General features: G+C 41.4%; 1 protein-coding gene across 13 annotated transcripts in view; it reads right to left on the bottom strand.

Moving 5' to 3' along the window:
* Positions 1 to 1,118: 1,118 nt before the first annotated feature.
* ARHGAP44 (Rho GTPase activating protein 44) overlaps positions 1,119 to 16,267 on the bottom strand; it is a 132,226-nt gene continuing 117,077 nt past the window's right edge. For 2 of the 13 annotated variants that reach the window (XM_070739709.1, XM_070739710.1), the window contains exons 17-21: positions 15,210 to 15,431; positions 9,402 to 9,553; positions 7,170 to 7,547; positions 4,994 to 5,045; positions 1,629 to 2,110 (exon numbers count right to left, since the gene is read on the bottom strand). In XM_070739709.1, coding sequence (XP_070595810.1) covers positions 5,038 to 5,045; positions 7,170 to 7,547; positions 9,402 to 9,553; positions 15,210 to 15,431 — 760 coding nt within the window. In that variant the 3' untranslated portion in view covers positions 1,629 to 2,110; positions 4,994 to 5,037. Of the gene's footprint in view, positions 2,111 to 4,491; positions 4,602 to 4,993; positions 5,046 to 7,169; positions 7,548 to 9,401; positions 9,554 to 10,625; positions 11,070 to 15,209; positions 15,432 to 16,267 lie in introns of all 13 variants that reach the window. The other 11 variants (XM_070739711.1, XM_070739712.1, XR_011558062.1 and 8 more) reach the window with 10 other exon arrangements.

Genomic DNA, 16,267 nt, shown 5'->3' on the forward strand with positions numbered 1-16,267 from the left:
TCTCCATCATAAAAATTGGAGTAAGTTGCCAGGTGTCTGAATTTTGATCCTGTGATCATGGGGAATGCTGTAAGTGTGAAAAATGGTCATAAGTCACGTTTTTTCAGCAACGTTGTAACTTTTGAAAAGTCACTAAATGAACTGTTGTAAGCTGAGGACTACCTGAACAGGTTTCACATCATTCTAGTTCTCAGCCAGCTGTCCCCTTTCCCCAAAACATACTAACAGCTGATATATTACTGGCTACTTTAAAGAGCTGCTTCAACATCTGACACGCTGAACATTTATTAGACTTGTAACACTAAGTTTAATATTGCAATGTCCTGATTAAATAAATAAATGAAAACAGAGAAAAAAGAAAGCACAAACGTCATTAACTGTACTTTAATGACACCGTAAGTCAGTGGACTGGAGCAGTTGAAGCCAGAAATGGAGAAAGCAGGAGATTGCTCCCACAAAAGACCTGCTTTGTGCCTTGACTGGCTCAAAGGCTCCCTTTTTGAGCAGCAAGAACACCAGGTGACAGAAGTATGGGGGAAGTATGAACATTCTACCACTCCTTCTTTTACCAAAAACTGTGTACCTGGTTTGTTGCCTTTTCCTAGTTTGGGCAATGAGGTACACAGTATCACAACTGGAAGCAAAGCAAGAACATATGAACTTGCAAAAATGCTGCCAAAGAAGAGTCAGGAGACATTTACCATTCATTTGAGTGTGACTATGTATGTACGTACATATGGGCTGGAAGAATCATTATAAGCATTTAAATTTACATTGTACATTTGTACAACAGTTCAGGTGGAATGGCCCCGAATAAATCAAATATATATATATATATATATATATTTATAGACTTTGTATGTACAAATATATATCCATCTCGACAGATATATTTCAACTCTTGGAAAAGGATAAAAGCTAATAACATCTGTCTTTGCATGCACAGCTGTGAATTCTGTTCTGCTCAGTTGGGTCCTGTTTAAAATGCTATGGAGAGTGGCAATCTACCCCTAGAAATGTGTCCTACTAGGGGAATTTTTGTCCCTTTTCCTTGCCTTTGTGGGGGAAGAGGGGAATAAGCCCATGGTGCTGGTGAAGAAAAACTCCTCATGGCCACATTCCACCTCCAAAACACACTACAAGGATATACTTTTATTGCTAATCAAATAACCATGGGTAGGGAGGGCATTACCCAAACAATCTCACCATGATGGTTTTCATTCTGATCAAAGCCAAATGAAGCAATGCTGTGGCTCTACCACTGTCCATAAATTGCTCTTTGCCCAGAGGAAATCAAGGAAGGAAAGAAGGGATGGAATGAAAAATAGGCCCAGGTACCAGCAAAAATGTCATGGGAAAGGGATGAAAAGAACAGGAGCTCTGAAGATTCCAAAGAAAAGGGCTTTCACTGGAGAAACAGAACGATGTCCCTTTGTTGATCTGCAAGGACAAGCAGCTTAAACTGGATAAATGGAGAGTTGGCTGCCGGAAAGAGAAGCAGGAACAAGAGCAGAAAGTAGAGATCGTGGCAACGGCCCTCCATGTCATTCACCCAGGGAGACAGTCTACCCCCTCTCAACCTCTTTGTTCTTTGTTGAAGGCCGGAATGAAATGAATCTCCAGATAGGTAAGATTAAACTTTTTTTTTTAAAGATAAGGGTCCAAAAGCTTATAAAGGAGATAAATAGGCACCACATCAAAAAGGCAAAATTTGGATAAGGCTAAACAAACAGGAGAGAGAGAAAAAAAAAATAATAAAATGGAAATTGCACCAGCAATGCCCTTTGCCACAGAGACAGGCTTAGCACCAGGCCCAGAGGGCTGTCAGTCTTGCACAAGTGGTTGGCAAGTGAAACTCCAGAAGAGACATCCCTTGACAAGGTCTCTGGATATGCCTCCTTCAGCAATGTTCATGGGGCACCGATATGTACAAGAAAGCACTCTTAAAGGGAATGAGAGGGATCTTCGTGTCATAGGGCGGTGCTTTCTGAATCCTCCTCTGAAGTGATTTTTCCTGGTACAGGATGTCTCTGGACTTGACCCGAAGAATCCAAGTGAAGTGTAGCATCAACCTCTACATGGATGGAAGGGATGTCAAGATGGGCCAGATCTGTAACCAGGCACAGACAGAAAGGGAGACAAATTACCACCCTGTTCGAAGCCTTTTTCTGCCCACCCCGTGTATACATTTTAGTTAATCTGATAATGTAGAAGCTTTAACTGAAGAGAGCAATGAGTACAGTTCTTAGAGCCTGTTAATGCCAGAGAAAGGGATGTCATAATATAATCTTTGTTTAGACCTCTTTGCTTTTATTCTTTAGAGTTATGCCTTCCCTGCAAGCATTCCTTGCTAAGTGAATCTGCGGACACAGACCTGATAGTCAAATGACGGGCAAATAATATCTGGACGATTCCCTCTTCTAAAACCTCTTATAAAGCAAGAGCATCTTATACACCTGCTTTTTTTGATCATTTCAACACGATCAAATGTTTTCTTTGCTCCTTATCACAGCTTAGCTTAAAAGAAGAACCGCCTTGCAAAGAAGCCAATACCACAACAGTCCTTTTACTTAGAATTTGAAATCTAAATTTTTCCCACTCCCTCTTTGCTCAACAGTAAATATTCCAGTCATCAACCAAGTAATGGGGACTTTGCTACTTTACAATCAATGCCTTATGAATAATAATTAATTTGGCAGGTTTTGTGTGTGGGGGGGGGGGGGGGGCGGCAGGTGGGTTAGGTGTTTTTTGCTTTTTATTTTTAGAAAAATGGCTTAATCCAAAATGCTATAGGAAATTCTGAAAAGCGGGCAGGCTCATACTTCCTAAATTCTAATTTGCTGCTGAAAACGTGAATAAGTGATTCAGTTTTCTACATTGCATGCTGCTCCCTGGTGGCCACTATAAACTTTGAAGGAGACAAAGCTATTAGATGACAAAAAACCCTTTCTGATGATACCATTGGTATGTTATCAGTGGGAAGCCTTTTTTAAAAATGCATTCACACTTCCATGTGAGCTGGAACTTGTGAAATCTGGCTCCAGTTCACATGGAGGACTTCAACTCCTCCCTGATGCTCTCTTCAGGTGAAGAACTCAATATGTGAAGGTTTCCCCTAAGTTGTAACAACATTGAACAACTGTCAATATAACAGAGGGCAGTAGGAAGCCTTCTATATAACATGTGAGACATGCAGAACAGCTCTCCAGCAATATCACAGTATGACTTACAAAGGGGAATAATATTCTCCAATCATATTATTTGTTTCATAAGAAAAATTCAAAGTGGGGTCAGAAGTGATTAGTCACTGTTGGACAAATTCTTCCTTATAGAAAATTAGGAGAATACATGATATGGGACAGGGTAGGATAAATTTATTTAATTACAGACAAATGACAGCCATGCAGATTCTTCTGAACAAGTAATGTAATTGCAAGCTATTTCCAAAACTCGACAAGATGCTCACAGAACCACAAGATACCATGGAACATTCTGTTCATTCACACCTTCCAAACAACCAGCCCTTTGGGGATATTTGAGATACCAAAGAGAAACCTCCCTGACATTTTTAGTTGGTCAATCTGTATAGGGAAATCTGTTCAGAACAATCAAATTCCTCAACTTAATTCCCCCCCCCCAAATTTGTTTGAAGATACCTCAAAACTCATTAAATGAACTGGGCGATGTAGGCAAAGAAATGAGTGACATCTAGTGCAAGAGGAATGGTCCTTCTCTATCTAGGGCAGTGTTTCCCATCCTTGACAACTCTCAAGCTGTATGGATTTCAACTCCCAGAATTTCCTAGCCAATGTGAGATTTGAAGAAGGGAAATAAAACATTTTCACGGTTACCTAGATTGTTTTGATACTTGCAATCAGCACTGCAAATTTCAAAAACAGCTGCCCAGTTTGGAACCATGGGTTGGAACTGTTGGCAAAATTTTCATTCTCAGCATGACTCTGAATGACCTAGCCTAACTTATTTTTATGTTCTATACTACACCGTAGTAATTTTGCAACCAGTAATCCAAAGGCAAATGCACACCAAGCAGTGCATTTATGTTAAGTCCAGTTTTTCATCTGCTCTGTCCTATAATTTCTTACAGCTCAGGATGCAAATTTAGGGACATACTTTATCCTACACTATTTAAAAAATGAATATCTTTTCATATCACTGTTGTGTAATCATTGTAACCATCATTGAATGCAATCGGGCAAGTTGGGAACTTGCATCTATCAAGAGTCTGAGAGTGGCATAGGAAACTTATAATTTAAGCAAACAAACCCCTCACAGTATAATTTACACAAGAACACATCCAAAGTTGAAGAAATTAAAAAAAAAATTCCCAAGTACTCATGGAAAGGACACTTCTTAAAAAGGAATGATTCGCAAAACTTTAGCCTGATGAGTAGAAGAGCATTCCATTGCAAAGACTACTCTTTTCGGATAGTGAGAGAAGATTCCCATCATCTATGTGAATTGGCTACACACCTTATCTGAACCTTCCTGTGCTCTTGAAGTGCCCCAGATGTGGTTCTTTTGGCTTCATCCACAACAGTGAGTGCCACTAGTATTAGTTAAATGGTAATATCATGACATCCCTTTGGAAAGAACACATGGAATGGCAGAGGGAGAGAGTTAACATTGGTAAGAAAGGACCAGCAAGGTTAGGAGCAAGTGAATCCTATGGCTTGGAAAGGAATTAGTTGAATGAATTTAACTGTGTGTGTTCCAAAAAGGCTGCCGCGTGTGAAGGCCAGTGATTTAGAGAAGCACCCTCCAAGTTTACTAATAATAGCATATCAGGAAGCTTGGAATGGGGTTCAGCATAGAGCAGCCATGCTGTTCTGGATCAGCGGGCCCCATGCAAGGCCAGTGAGATGGTGATAGGTGACTCTGAGACGAGGCATAGTCACAGGGCAGGGCAGGGGCGGTAGGTGGTAGTAGCAGAAGGGCAAAGGTTCAGGGAAGATGGTGGGACTCCAGCGCTTACCCCAAGCAGTCCCCTCACACCTATCCAATATTGCACCACGTGTTTCAAACAGCTGCAAGGACACAATAATAGGATTGGGAAATAGGAACAAGAGAAACAGCAGCAACAAGACAAAAGTAAAACACAACGGAAAGTCTAAACAACAATACACCTATCTACCCATCCCTGAATAGAAAGCTGGTGAGATCTGATCTCTTTGTATTGCCCTTTCATTGGATGAAATAGTCATCTGTCTGAAGACTGGCCATTTAGTCCTTAGGAGCTGGCATGATGAAAGATGCTGCCATCTCTCATTACTGCCTAATATTCATACAATTCCAGTTTCTAATGTTCATATCATTAGAAGGATTAGCTCAAGACATCAGCATACTACGAAGTAGTATTCCGCTTGTTCAGTACTTCAGCTTGTTTTCCCCAAAATATAATAAAATAGTTTATATTAAAATATAATATAATAAAATAAACTGTTTATAGAGATTTAAAAATTCTTCATATCCCCCATCTTTTTGCCAATTCTCTTGGCTATAACTTGTCAGCTAGATGTATTTGTGCCTAAGTCTATATCCCCTCCCCCTGCCTTGGCAAATCCAAGATTGGAAACTTCAGTCCAATTGAAAAGAAACTAGTGCTCATCCAAGCATTAGACATGAAAATAGTGGAATGCCCATGTTTCTGAAATTCCCATGCTTAGGAAGAAATTCAGCTCCTGGAAAACCTGTCAGGTTGCAGAAAACTGTTCTAAATAGGATATTTTCTATTAAGTGTTCCAATTTATAGTACTAGCCAAGCCAAATGATCTCTTCTAATGAAGGGCAGTGTTCACTCTACTGTCAAAATAGCTGCATTATTTACTGTTTACAAAACAAACTAAAGAGGGAGATTGGCACATGAATCAATGGCTCTGGAATGGGGTGGACAGGAAGAATGTGGTCAAATAGACAAGTTGTCTTTTGTCACCAAAGCACTTCTGGGCCAAATTGTCAACCTTTGGCAGTGTAACATTGTATGACTGAAACATGACTTTGCCGTTTAACCCATCCCAAAGCACATTAAACCCCGACCATGTTTCTTGAGATCATTGGAAGGTGGAAAGAAAAATGCTAAACACTGAGAAACACGGTGGCAACCTAGAACAGGATTTACTCCAGTTGGCACAGCTATGCCAAAGAGAAATTTGCACCATATGTGAATGCAACATGGCACATCCAGGGGTGTACTACTATCATAGTACCTATAGTAAAGCCTGGAGGAATACACACTACTATGTAGCAATTTGCTAAAGACAGCAGTGCATGCTTAAATATATTGTTGCCGGAGAAAGTAAGAATCAGTGTCACTTGCCTTTGGGTCTAGAAATACCCTAAGATAAAAATCCCACTTTCATACCTATCCTACATCCCCTCAAGGTCACCATCATCATCAAAAATCAAGAAACTGCTTTGATCATAGCGCTGGAAAGTATCCCTCTTTCCCGCATCACAATGATAGCAGTAGCACTTTGACTTATATACTACTTCACAGTGCTTCCCAGCCCTCTCCAAGTGGTTTACAGAGCCAGCCTATTTCCCCTAACAATCTGGGTCCTCGTTTTACCCACCTCAGAAAGATGGAAGGCTGAATCAATCTTGAGCCTGGTGAAATTCGATCTGCCAAACTGCTGGTGGCAGATGATCAGCAGATGTAGCCTGCAGTACTACTTTCTATCCATTGCACCACTATGGCTCTTTATCTTGCTCTTTGGCTGTTTTGTTCTGTACACAATACTTGCTTCGGACTTTCTGATTGCGTAGCATTTTGAAAAACATGCCACCCTACCTATAGGAATAGACTTCTTTCTTTTCTTTTAGTTCATTTAAACTAAAATAAGGTTAATAAAATGAGCAGTCTTGATTTTGAAATCAAGGCTATGGGAAAACCAGAAAAACAAAGGAAAACAGCCTTGCAAAATGCCACTTCAGTCTTCACCTGATTAGAGTGGCCCCTATAAGACCTCTGCTTCACTTGGGCTGTTCCCATCTTTGTACTCCTTTTGCACTGCCCATCACTGACTCTGACTTCCATACTCAAAAGGAAGAAGAACCCACACAAGCCTTTTCCTCTGCCACCTGATCTCTCCTAGTAATCCCAGCTGTTTCCCAAACCACAAGCCGATGTCCCACTTTCACTGTCTGGTTACCTGTGGACATGCTCTCTCCAGGAGACATGTCATCTAGTATGGTGTGTTCTGTGGACTGTGGACTGGAGCCAGATGCACTGGATGTGGGAGGCTGTGGAGGTGGCAGTGTAGGCCTCTGTCGTGGCTTGGGGGTGGGCCGAGATTTGGTTAAAGTGCTTGTTAGGGAAGGAGGAGAAGACAGGGAAGGAGCTGCCGCTGGGGAAAGAGGGCCTGAACTCAAGGAGTAGCCTGGTGGGTAACTCAGTCCATAGGGCGATGGAGTGCTGGGTGGAGTGGGAGAAAGGCTGGCCGGAGATGGCTGCCCTGTCGATGGATCAGACATACCACCAGACTGGCCATAAGGACCCTTGGCGGGGAGTGGGGTCAGCTTCTTTGAAACTGCAGATAATAAGAGAGAGAAAGAGAGAAATACAGAAAGAAATGAGGATCACCGTTCATTGGAATCAGCTGAGCTTCTTACTACCAGTTTCTGAATACAATGGATAAATCCTAATCATAGTTAGCAGATGAATTTGAAACAAGTCTAATGATTTATCCAATAGAACCACATATGGGCCAATAGAAACACATATTTCAGAGCTTGTATCTTAGACACAAGTTATTCTCTAAAGCCTCTCTCCTAATCATAGAACATCAAATTCATTCATTATTTTTTTTGTTTTTTGTCTTATGGTTTTAACCAATTCTCAGTTTTAACCAGTTCCTTTGCTGGTATAGCAATTTTTGGAAATTTGACAACAATCAGAAAGCATGGTGAATATTATCACATAAATATAACTATGAATGCTAATTAAAACCATTTGTTATTAATTTCCATTAAATACGCTTTTCCTTTGCTTCTAAAGTCGGAAAGAAGATTCCCTTCTTTACATTCTTCTACCTGTTGTATGTTCAGGAGAACTGGTTATTATTTTTAGTTATTATCAAAATAACCAGTTCGGAGTTAACCAAATTCCTGATTTTATTTCAGCAACACGATCTGACCTTGTGGATTTTTTTTTAAAAAAGGGGGATAAATCTAAAGTGCTGATTTTTAAAGGACCTCTTTAAAAAAGCAGTATTTTACAAACCTTTTTGATTATTCCCTTGCACTTGGCTCCTGCTCAGACCTATACACTAGACCAGTGTTTCCCAATCTTGGCCACTTGAATATATCTGGACTTCAACTCCCAGAATTCCCCAGCCAGCATTTGCTGGCTGGGGAATTCTGGGAGTTGAAGTCCAAATATATTCAAGTGGCCAAGGTTGGGAAACACTACACTAGACACCTTGCCTACTAATGAAGAGAAACCGGGACTGAAAAAATATGGGCAAAGTAAACCTGGACTGAGGTTTTTTATACTTAAGTTGAATTCTCCTTCCAAGACCTCTTGAATTTAGTAGCCTCCACGTGTGAAGGAGCCTAGTATTTATTTATTTAATCAAATTTCTATGCTGCCCGATCCCATAGTACCCTTATGGAAAACTTAAACCTTCCCAAATACGTGAATGCAACCCCCGAATCCACCACTAAAATTGACACTAAAAAGTTTAGGAAAATTATATTAATTAATTAATTTATTATTTATTTATTTATTTATTAATCAAATTTGTATGCCACCCCTCTCCGCAGACTCGGGGCGGCTAACAACAGTCATAAAACAATATAAACAAATCTAATATTTAAGTTAATTTTAAAAAGAAACCCCAATTTAAGAGACCAATCATATACAGAAATACCATGCATAATTTTTTTATAAGCCTAGGGGAAGGGAATATCTCAATTCCCCCATGCTTGATGACAGAGGTGGGTTTTAAGGAGCTTAGGAAAGGCAAGGAGGGTGGGGGCAACTCTGATATCTGGGGGGAGTTGGTTCCAGAGGGCCGGGGCCGCCACAGAGAAGGCTCTTCCTCTGGGTCCCACCAAACGGCATTGTTTAGTCGAAGGGACCCGGAGAAGGCTAACTCTGTGGGACCTAACTGGTCGCTGGGATTCGTGCGGCAGAAGGAGGTCCCGGAGGTATTAGTGCTATTTAATTCATTAAATGGCAAGGTAATTGTATTTAATCAAAATTAGTTTTCACTCTATTCCCTTCATATTTGGGACATGCTTCTCCTGGAATATCATTCAAAGTTGACCATGCGGAAATTGGGCACCTCTGCTCTATCTATGGTGGATAGCAGAGCATACTTTTGCTTTCATTAGGTTCTTTATCTTCCGGATAAATTAGATCTCAGATATAAAATGCATACCTTTCCGCAGAGTGTGTGGACTTTGTTCTGTGGATAGCTGCGCTGTAGGACCTGGGGGCTGCTGTGCAGTCACACCACCTGGTGTTGTGTGGATACAAGCCGGGCTCCCTTTCTGCCCAGACACTAGCGAGAGTTCCTTGGTTTTCAGAGTGCTAACAGCAAAACAAAAGATCAAGAAGTAATAAGCTATATATGCCAGGAGATGCACATATCTCAGATCCCTTAATTTCCCTGGCAGAGTCCAATAAGATAAACCAATGGTATTTGCAAAGCAAAGCATGTTTATGTCTTACTCCCAAACACATGCCTAAAGGACCAGACAATCTTGCACATACACCTTCAAAGCATGAGGAGAGCATGAATGAAGCCACAGCCCTCTCAATCATTCTGTAAAGACCAATGAGACAAAACAAAAATGGTGGGAAGCTGTTTTGAGCTTATTCTGACATTCAGTCTGTCCTTATGATGGGGAGAGGAAGGAGTGTTTTATAAATTAAGATACTTTTTTGTGTCTTGGATTTGGGAGCATATCTATCGTCCAAATCTGTCCCTCATGAGCCACACATTTATCAGGGTTGGCCAATGTGCCCCAATGTCCAAGGCACCAATAGTGAGCAACAATTTAGTGAGACGGAGGCTGGTAGACCCAAAATCCAATAACTGGAATCTTAGTGGAAGGACTCTTAAAAAGCTGCTTTTTGTTGCTGGGGGTGTCTCATAAAGCCATATGCCGATGGGCTGGTTAGTTCCAAAGAATCTGCTGCTTTGGCACTGTTACCTATGGCCCATTTCACAATCACACTGGATAAAGGATTTTGCTGCAATCCAAAGAAAGATTGGGATTGTCATTGCAGTTTCTCTACAAATTCCTAGAAACTATTATTTTGGGAAGATGACGAGAATTCTCCTGGAATATCTCTAGTCTCTTTGCAGAACTTCTTTTCTCAAGCTCCATAGAGAAAGAAGAAAAGCCACTAAACCAGGTTTTTTGAACTGTCATTTAGAGTTTGGTGTCTGTCGTCTATTGACCAAAGCAACAAAAATGCCCTCGGAACATTGAGAAGGCTACCAGCAGGGTGGGGTCCAAAGAAATGCCCTTTCTCTTTTCCCGTGGAGAGCTGGGGTCTAAATTCCATTCTCTGATATCATCAAAGGATTAGCAGGTGGTGGTCACCCTTCAAGAATCCACCATGCCCTGCCAGCGTCAAATAAACAATTATTTACCTAGTAAGACCGGTTCCTCTGTCTCTGACACAGGTGCAGCTGACCCAGGGGGAAGAGACTGACATGCTGGAGCTATACGGAAGAGTGCCAGGAGGATTAGGTTTGGATAAGGTGAAAGCGGTTTTTGTGGTGACAAAGGAAAGGTTAGTCTCAGGACCATGCAGTTCTGTGAGGGAAATCTGCTTAGGGAGATGTAGGAAATTAATGTCAAATGATTGAAAGGAGGGGGAAGAAGAACAGGAGGAAGAACAAGGGGGAGGGAGTGTTGGGTTGTTCCCTGCCCAATGGTACGGCGGCAAGGGAGGCTCAGGCCTAGTGCATGGGCTGGTCCTGGGGGGGTAAGGGTAGAAGGATGAGTAGTGGGGGTACAAAGGAGACTTGTCGTCTTCAGGGGATGGATAGATGTAACAGGAATCCGACCAATTAGACGACACACCATCCGTGCTGCAAAGGTCCAAAACAAAAAAACAAAACAAAACAAAAAGGAAAAAAAAAGAGCAGAGAGCATTTGTACAAGGAAGCACTGAACTGAAGTTCCAATCATAGCCCCAAAGCATGAGGGTGGCAGAAGAGCAACCAAAAGAGTTAAAGGAGCTGGCAAAGTCCAGATATTCCCCTTGCCTGATTTTTACTTCTGCTTGCAAATATATGGCATGCGCTGGAAACCAAGAGGTGGCCAGCACAGCTGTTTTTTTGCCAGCACCTGATCCCGAGACAGTACCCAAAGCAAATACACTAAGTTTGCAGATGCCCTGCATGGCTTTAATCTGTAGGGGCTGGGGAAGGACAATTTGATTTGAGATATCTTTGAACTCTCTTTCCAGGACATATTCATTCTTTTAGTATTAATATATTAGTTTCCGTAATGTATTTTTGTAATACATCCACATCTTGGGAGCTGGGTGGTAAGGTATGTGAAGAAAGAGAAAAAAAGAAGGAAAGAAAGAAACAGAAATAGAAAGAGAGAGAGGGAGAGGGAGAGAGGGGGAGAGAGCATTTTCCTAAGAAAAAAGGAAAAATAAAACAATTTCTTTATGGGGCCTTACACACTAATATGCAAATGCTTGAATGTGGAGTGCAAGCAGAAAAAAAAATCTAAAAAATTTAAGTGGAAATTGATGGTGATGCTATATTATAAGGAATTGTTGTCCTTTGTGTATCAGATATGAAAGATTCATACTTTTAACATACATCCCAGAGGCTCCCCCCCGCCCCGAAATTCAAGAAAATCCACATCTGTCTCCAATTCAAATTTTATTTACTTGGAAACTGGCAGGTCCCGATGTGAACCAGCTGATTAAATTCCAGCAGACAAATCAATCAAGGCATAAGACAGTGGTGCAGAAGAATAGAATATGCTGTGAAATTATAACTGTGAAATTAAAACCAGAAATAAGAATATTGCAAAATAAATAAACTAAGGTCAGGAAAACTACAGAAGAAAACATAAAGATGTCAGCGGCCAGCATACTAAAATGTAAAACTAAGCGAGTACTAAGATTTGCATAATGTTTGCAGGTAAGGGGAGACTTGACACTTTGCACCAAGGAAACAAAGAAAGTGTGGAATGAATTATAATGAAGCTGCATGTCATTAAGTCAATAGTTGGAACTGTGATCCCTCTAATTTCTCTCCCTGCAAATCAGCAACAGTGCTGTTGAATACAGAGAGGAAAAGTCCTTTTCTTTATTTTAATCTCTCGAGGCTGTCTCCATTCATTTACAGCCAAAGATTGCAGTGACACTAGCATTTCAGAGTTAGGAAATAATGGCTCCACAATGCAGCCCAGAGAAGGTTTTGGTGAGAACTGCAATTGTAAAGTCATCAGATTTCTACAAATGCTCACACTTCGGAGCTATAAAACACTGCCCCTGCCCAAGCCCACAAGAGCATCAAGAGTGCACCTACACACTTCTCAATGGGATTGAGTGTGCCCACTATTTCCAGAAGAACCAAAAGGGAATCTGTTATAGCATTTGCATGCAGCTCCATTTTTGTGTGCATGCAATTCCATTTGTGCAAGTGGTGTGTGTGTGTGCCTACTGTTTGTGCAAATGGAGCTGGGCATGTGTACACCAGTAGTGGGTTCTAAAACCCTTTACTACTGGTTTGCCTGTGCACTTGCACAGAAATGTCTTGGGTGGGTGGGTGGAGCTTCCCGCTGCCAGTGCTATTGGTTCTTAGAACAGGGCTGAACTGGCAGCAACCTACCACTGGTGTACACTCATCCACCTCTCACAGAACCCTCTCCATCCCATCCTCTCCCCCTCATGCCAGTGCCCAAAATTTGAAAATCTGGAGACTGCTGTTCTAGTGCAACCCCTTCTCAAACAGGAAACCCTATACCCGTCATGATGAACCTATCGCTTGCATGCCACAAGTGGCACATTGAGCCATATTGGTGGGCATGTGAGCTGAGGTCCCTTCTGGGCGCACTGGGATTTAGGAAACAACCTCCGGAGGGGGTGAGGAAGGCCCATTTTTTGATCTCCCCAAGCTCCAGATCCTTTCTTCCCAATTTGAAATGGGCCATTTCTGGCCTCCAGAGGGCCTCCGGGGTGTGTGTGGGGCTCTGAAGTCTGGGGAGAGTGAAAAATGGGCATGCCATTGCATGTGGGGAGTGGGGCGGGGTGTCATGCGCGCATGTGTGAGAGGCACATGGGTATGGGAACATGCATGTGTGACCCCCCCCACTTCTCCTCCTTTTGACATGTGAATCAAAAAAAGATTCACCATCATTGCCCTATACCATTTCAAACAAGATTGTCAAATCTCTTAACATGATGGAGGACCCACAACTTCTAGAGGCAAATCATTCCACTGATTAATTGTTCCAACTGTCAGGAAATTTCTCCTTAGCACTAAGTTGATCTGCTCCTTGATTAGTTTTTGTCCTGCCTTCAAGTGCTTTGTTGGGGCAACTCCTGAGATATTGGAACACTGCTATCATGTCATCCTTAGTTCTTCTTTTCATTAAACTAGACATACCCAATTCCAGCAACTGTTCTTCACATGTTTTAGCCTCCAGCCCCCTAATCATCTTTGTTGCTCTTCTCTGCACTCTTTCTAGAGTCTTCACATCTTTTTTACATCGTGGCGACCAAAACTTGATGCAGTATTCCAAGTGTGGCCCTACCAAGGCATTATGAAGTGGTATTAACACTTCATGTGGTCTTGATTTTATCCCTCTGTTAATGTAGCCTAGGGCTGAACTATTGATTAATTTTCTTCAGACATTAAAATGAGTACATTCAATCTGTTATTAGTAAAAAGGCCAAAGTGAGTGGCAGATGCTACTGGTTTAAGGGCAAGAGAGTGATGGGGAGCAGAATAGCACATGGCCATTATCATTTCACCTCATGTGACTGCATTGGAACAAAAATCAGATTAGGCAAAGGGATCAAAGGGCTAGAAATGATGCCTTATCAGAGAGAACAAGAACTTGCAAAAATGCAACTGAAAACTGATGTCAACTGGGGAAAAGAATAATTAGAAAATGGAGGTCAAATTCCCCATATACAGAAATGTTACTTGTCAAAGACCTCAATTCAAATTTCATGCAAGACTCTTCCTGTGGTTTGAGGCGGCCTGTTTCAGTGTTTCATCACTATTATTTCTAAAGGGTTAATCCCAATCACTAGTTCTAATCTCCATAGTGACAGGCAGGACATTAAACATCTAATTCCACACTTTCAGGTAAGAAACTCATTTATGATGGAAATGTAGTTCAGAATGATATGCATGATTCTGAGAGAACATTCTACTCTCTCAATATATCACAATAGCACATATAAGACATTTGATGTGACATTCTTGTTACAAAACTGATCCTATACCACAAATAATTTGTATTTTAGCCTACTGATTTAACATCCAGATATATTTTTAAAAAAAAGAAAGGAAGGAGAAGAAAGAAAGGAAGGAAGGAAAAGAAAGAAAGGAAGGAAAAGAAAGAAAGAAAGGAAAAGAAAGAAAGAAAGAAAGAAAGAAAGAAGAAAGTGGAGGACAGCATTAAAATAGCATCTCATCTAGTTTAATTTTGCTCTGCTGTCCTGCACTGAAAAGAATACACTGAAGTTCACAGAAAGTCCTTCAATGGTTCAAGGATAGTTGAGGACCCAAATATTGCTTTGATCAAGGGAACATCATGATGAAATCCAAAAGGATTTGGAGTAAAACATTTAACAAATGAATAAGGTACTATTATATGATATTAATGTATTGACCAATGGGGTATTCCTCCTTCCCCAGAAAGTAGAGAAGTAAATAATACGGTCTGTTGATTCCCTGTAATTGCCCTTTAAATTGAGAGGAAAACCTCTGTTTTACATGATTGGTGCCAATTGCCCTTGCCATCTACTCTCTTTGGAGAATTAAAGTTTTTGCTCTTGTGCACTGAAGGTACTGTTATTTTGTACCTGATTTCCCTCTCTTGCTCTCTTTTCCCTCCCACCCCCTTCTGCTCACATACAAAGTAAAAGCTGAAGCACAACAGAAGAAGGTCAATGCAGGCATGGGAGTGGCAGATGTGCTCATGGACCACAGAACGCTGTGGTAGCAATCTGTGTTGCTTCCAGTACTTACCTTGCTCGCTCAGCCCCTGGTAGGAACCCGAAGCTAGTTGGAGTAGGGGAGGGAGTAGCTGAAATGTCAAGAGTTTGCTCAGGAATTGGTGACTGAGGAGTAGCAGCAAGTTCACAAGGCGGAGCAGGGGGCTGCATGGCAGGAGGGGTGGAGGATGCCTTACGAACTATGGAGGGGCCTCTGCGAGCCACCCAAGAGGTGTCCATCACCCGGACGCCCATGCTAGTGGGGGGAACACAGAGATACACCCTTACCATCTTGAAAGCATTAAAGTATAAAACACACACACTTACACACACACACACACACACGCACAGCAGTAGAAAAAAAGAGGAATCTATCTGGGTGCACCTAGGTCTGTAATCCTGAACAGACTCCCTTTCTGTGCAGTGCTATGTACAGACAGGATGAGAGGGAGCTGAAAACATGGAACGCAGACATCATTAGACAGGGAGAAACCCATTGCTTCAAAATTTCACTAAGTAGTCCTAAGTAGTGTTGAAGAAAACATTAAAATAAGGCATGTCTTTCTATGAAACTCCCGAGGTCTCAAAACACCTTGGTTTTGGCTACTCCCAATCTCTTGATTAGAGAAAAAGAAGCAGTTTGGCCTTGTAAGTATTTTTTAAGCCAAGAAACATTATGTCACTTTGTTTGTTTGTCTTTGCTTTCAGGGCATTTGCTTGGTTAGTTAGGTGAAAAATACAGGGAAACCTTTGCAATTGCTTGCAAGAGAAAGTTCAAAAGCATTGATCTTTTAAGGATAATAACATTTTACAGCTATAGAGGGTTTCCCAGAGTAACAGCAAGGAGCCTGTGAGTGGAGAAAAACCCGCAACCCTGAGAATAAAATTCTGATCAAAAAAGTAAACTTTGGGGAAATATTTTTATTTTTATAATGTGCAGCTGCCCGTACATTCCAAAGAGAAAGGAAACTATCCTTTGCAGTGGAAATTAATGGCATTGCAGGAAAGTGAAAAGGCCAATGCTCAATGACTGGAGCGTGTGCTTTGCAGGCATGAAGGCCCTGGGTTCAGTCCCCATCGCCACTTTACATA

This window comes from Erythrolamprus reginae, chromosome 2 (genome assembly GCF_031021105.1).
Source record: "Erythrolamprus reginae isolate rEryReg1 chromosome 2, rEryReg1.hap1, whole genome shotgun sequence".
Classification (NCBI taxonomy): domain Eukaryota; kingdom Metazoa; phylum Chordata; class Lepidosauria; order Squamata; family Dipsadidae; genus Erythrolamprus; species Erythrolamprus reginae.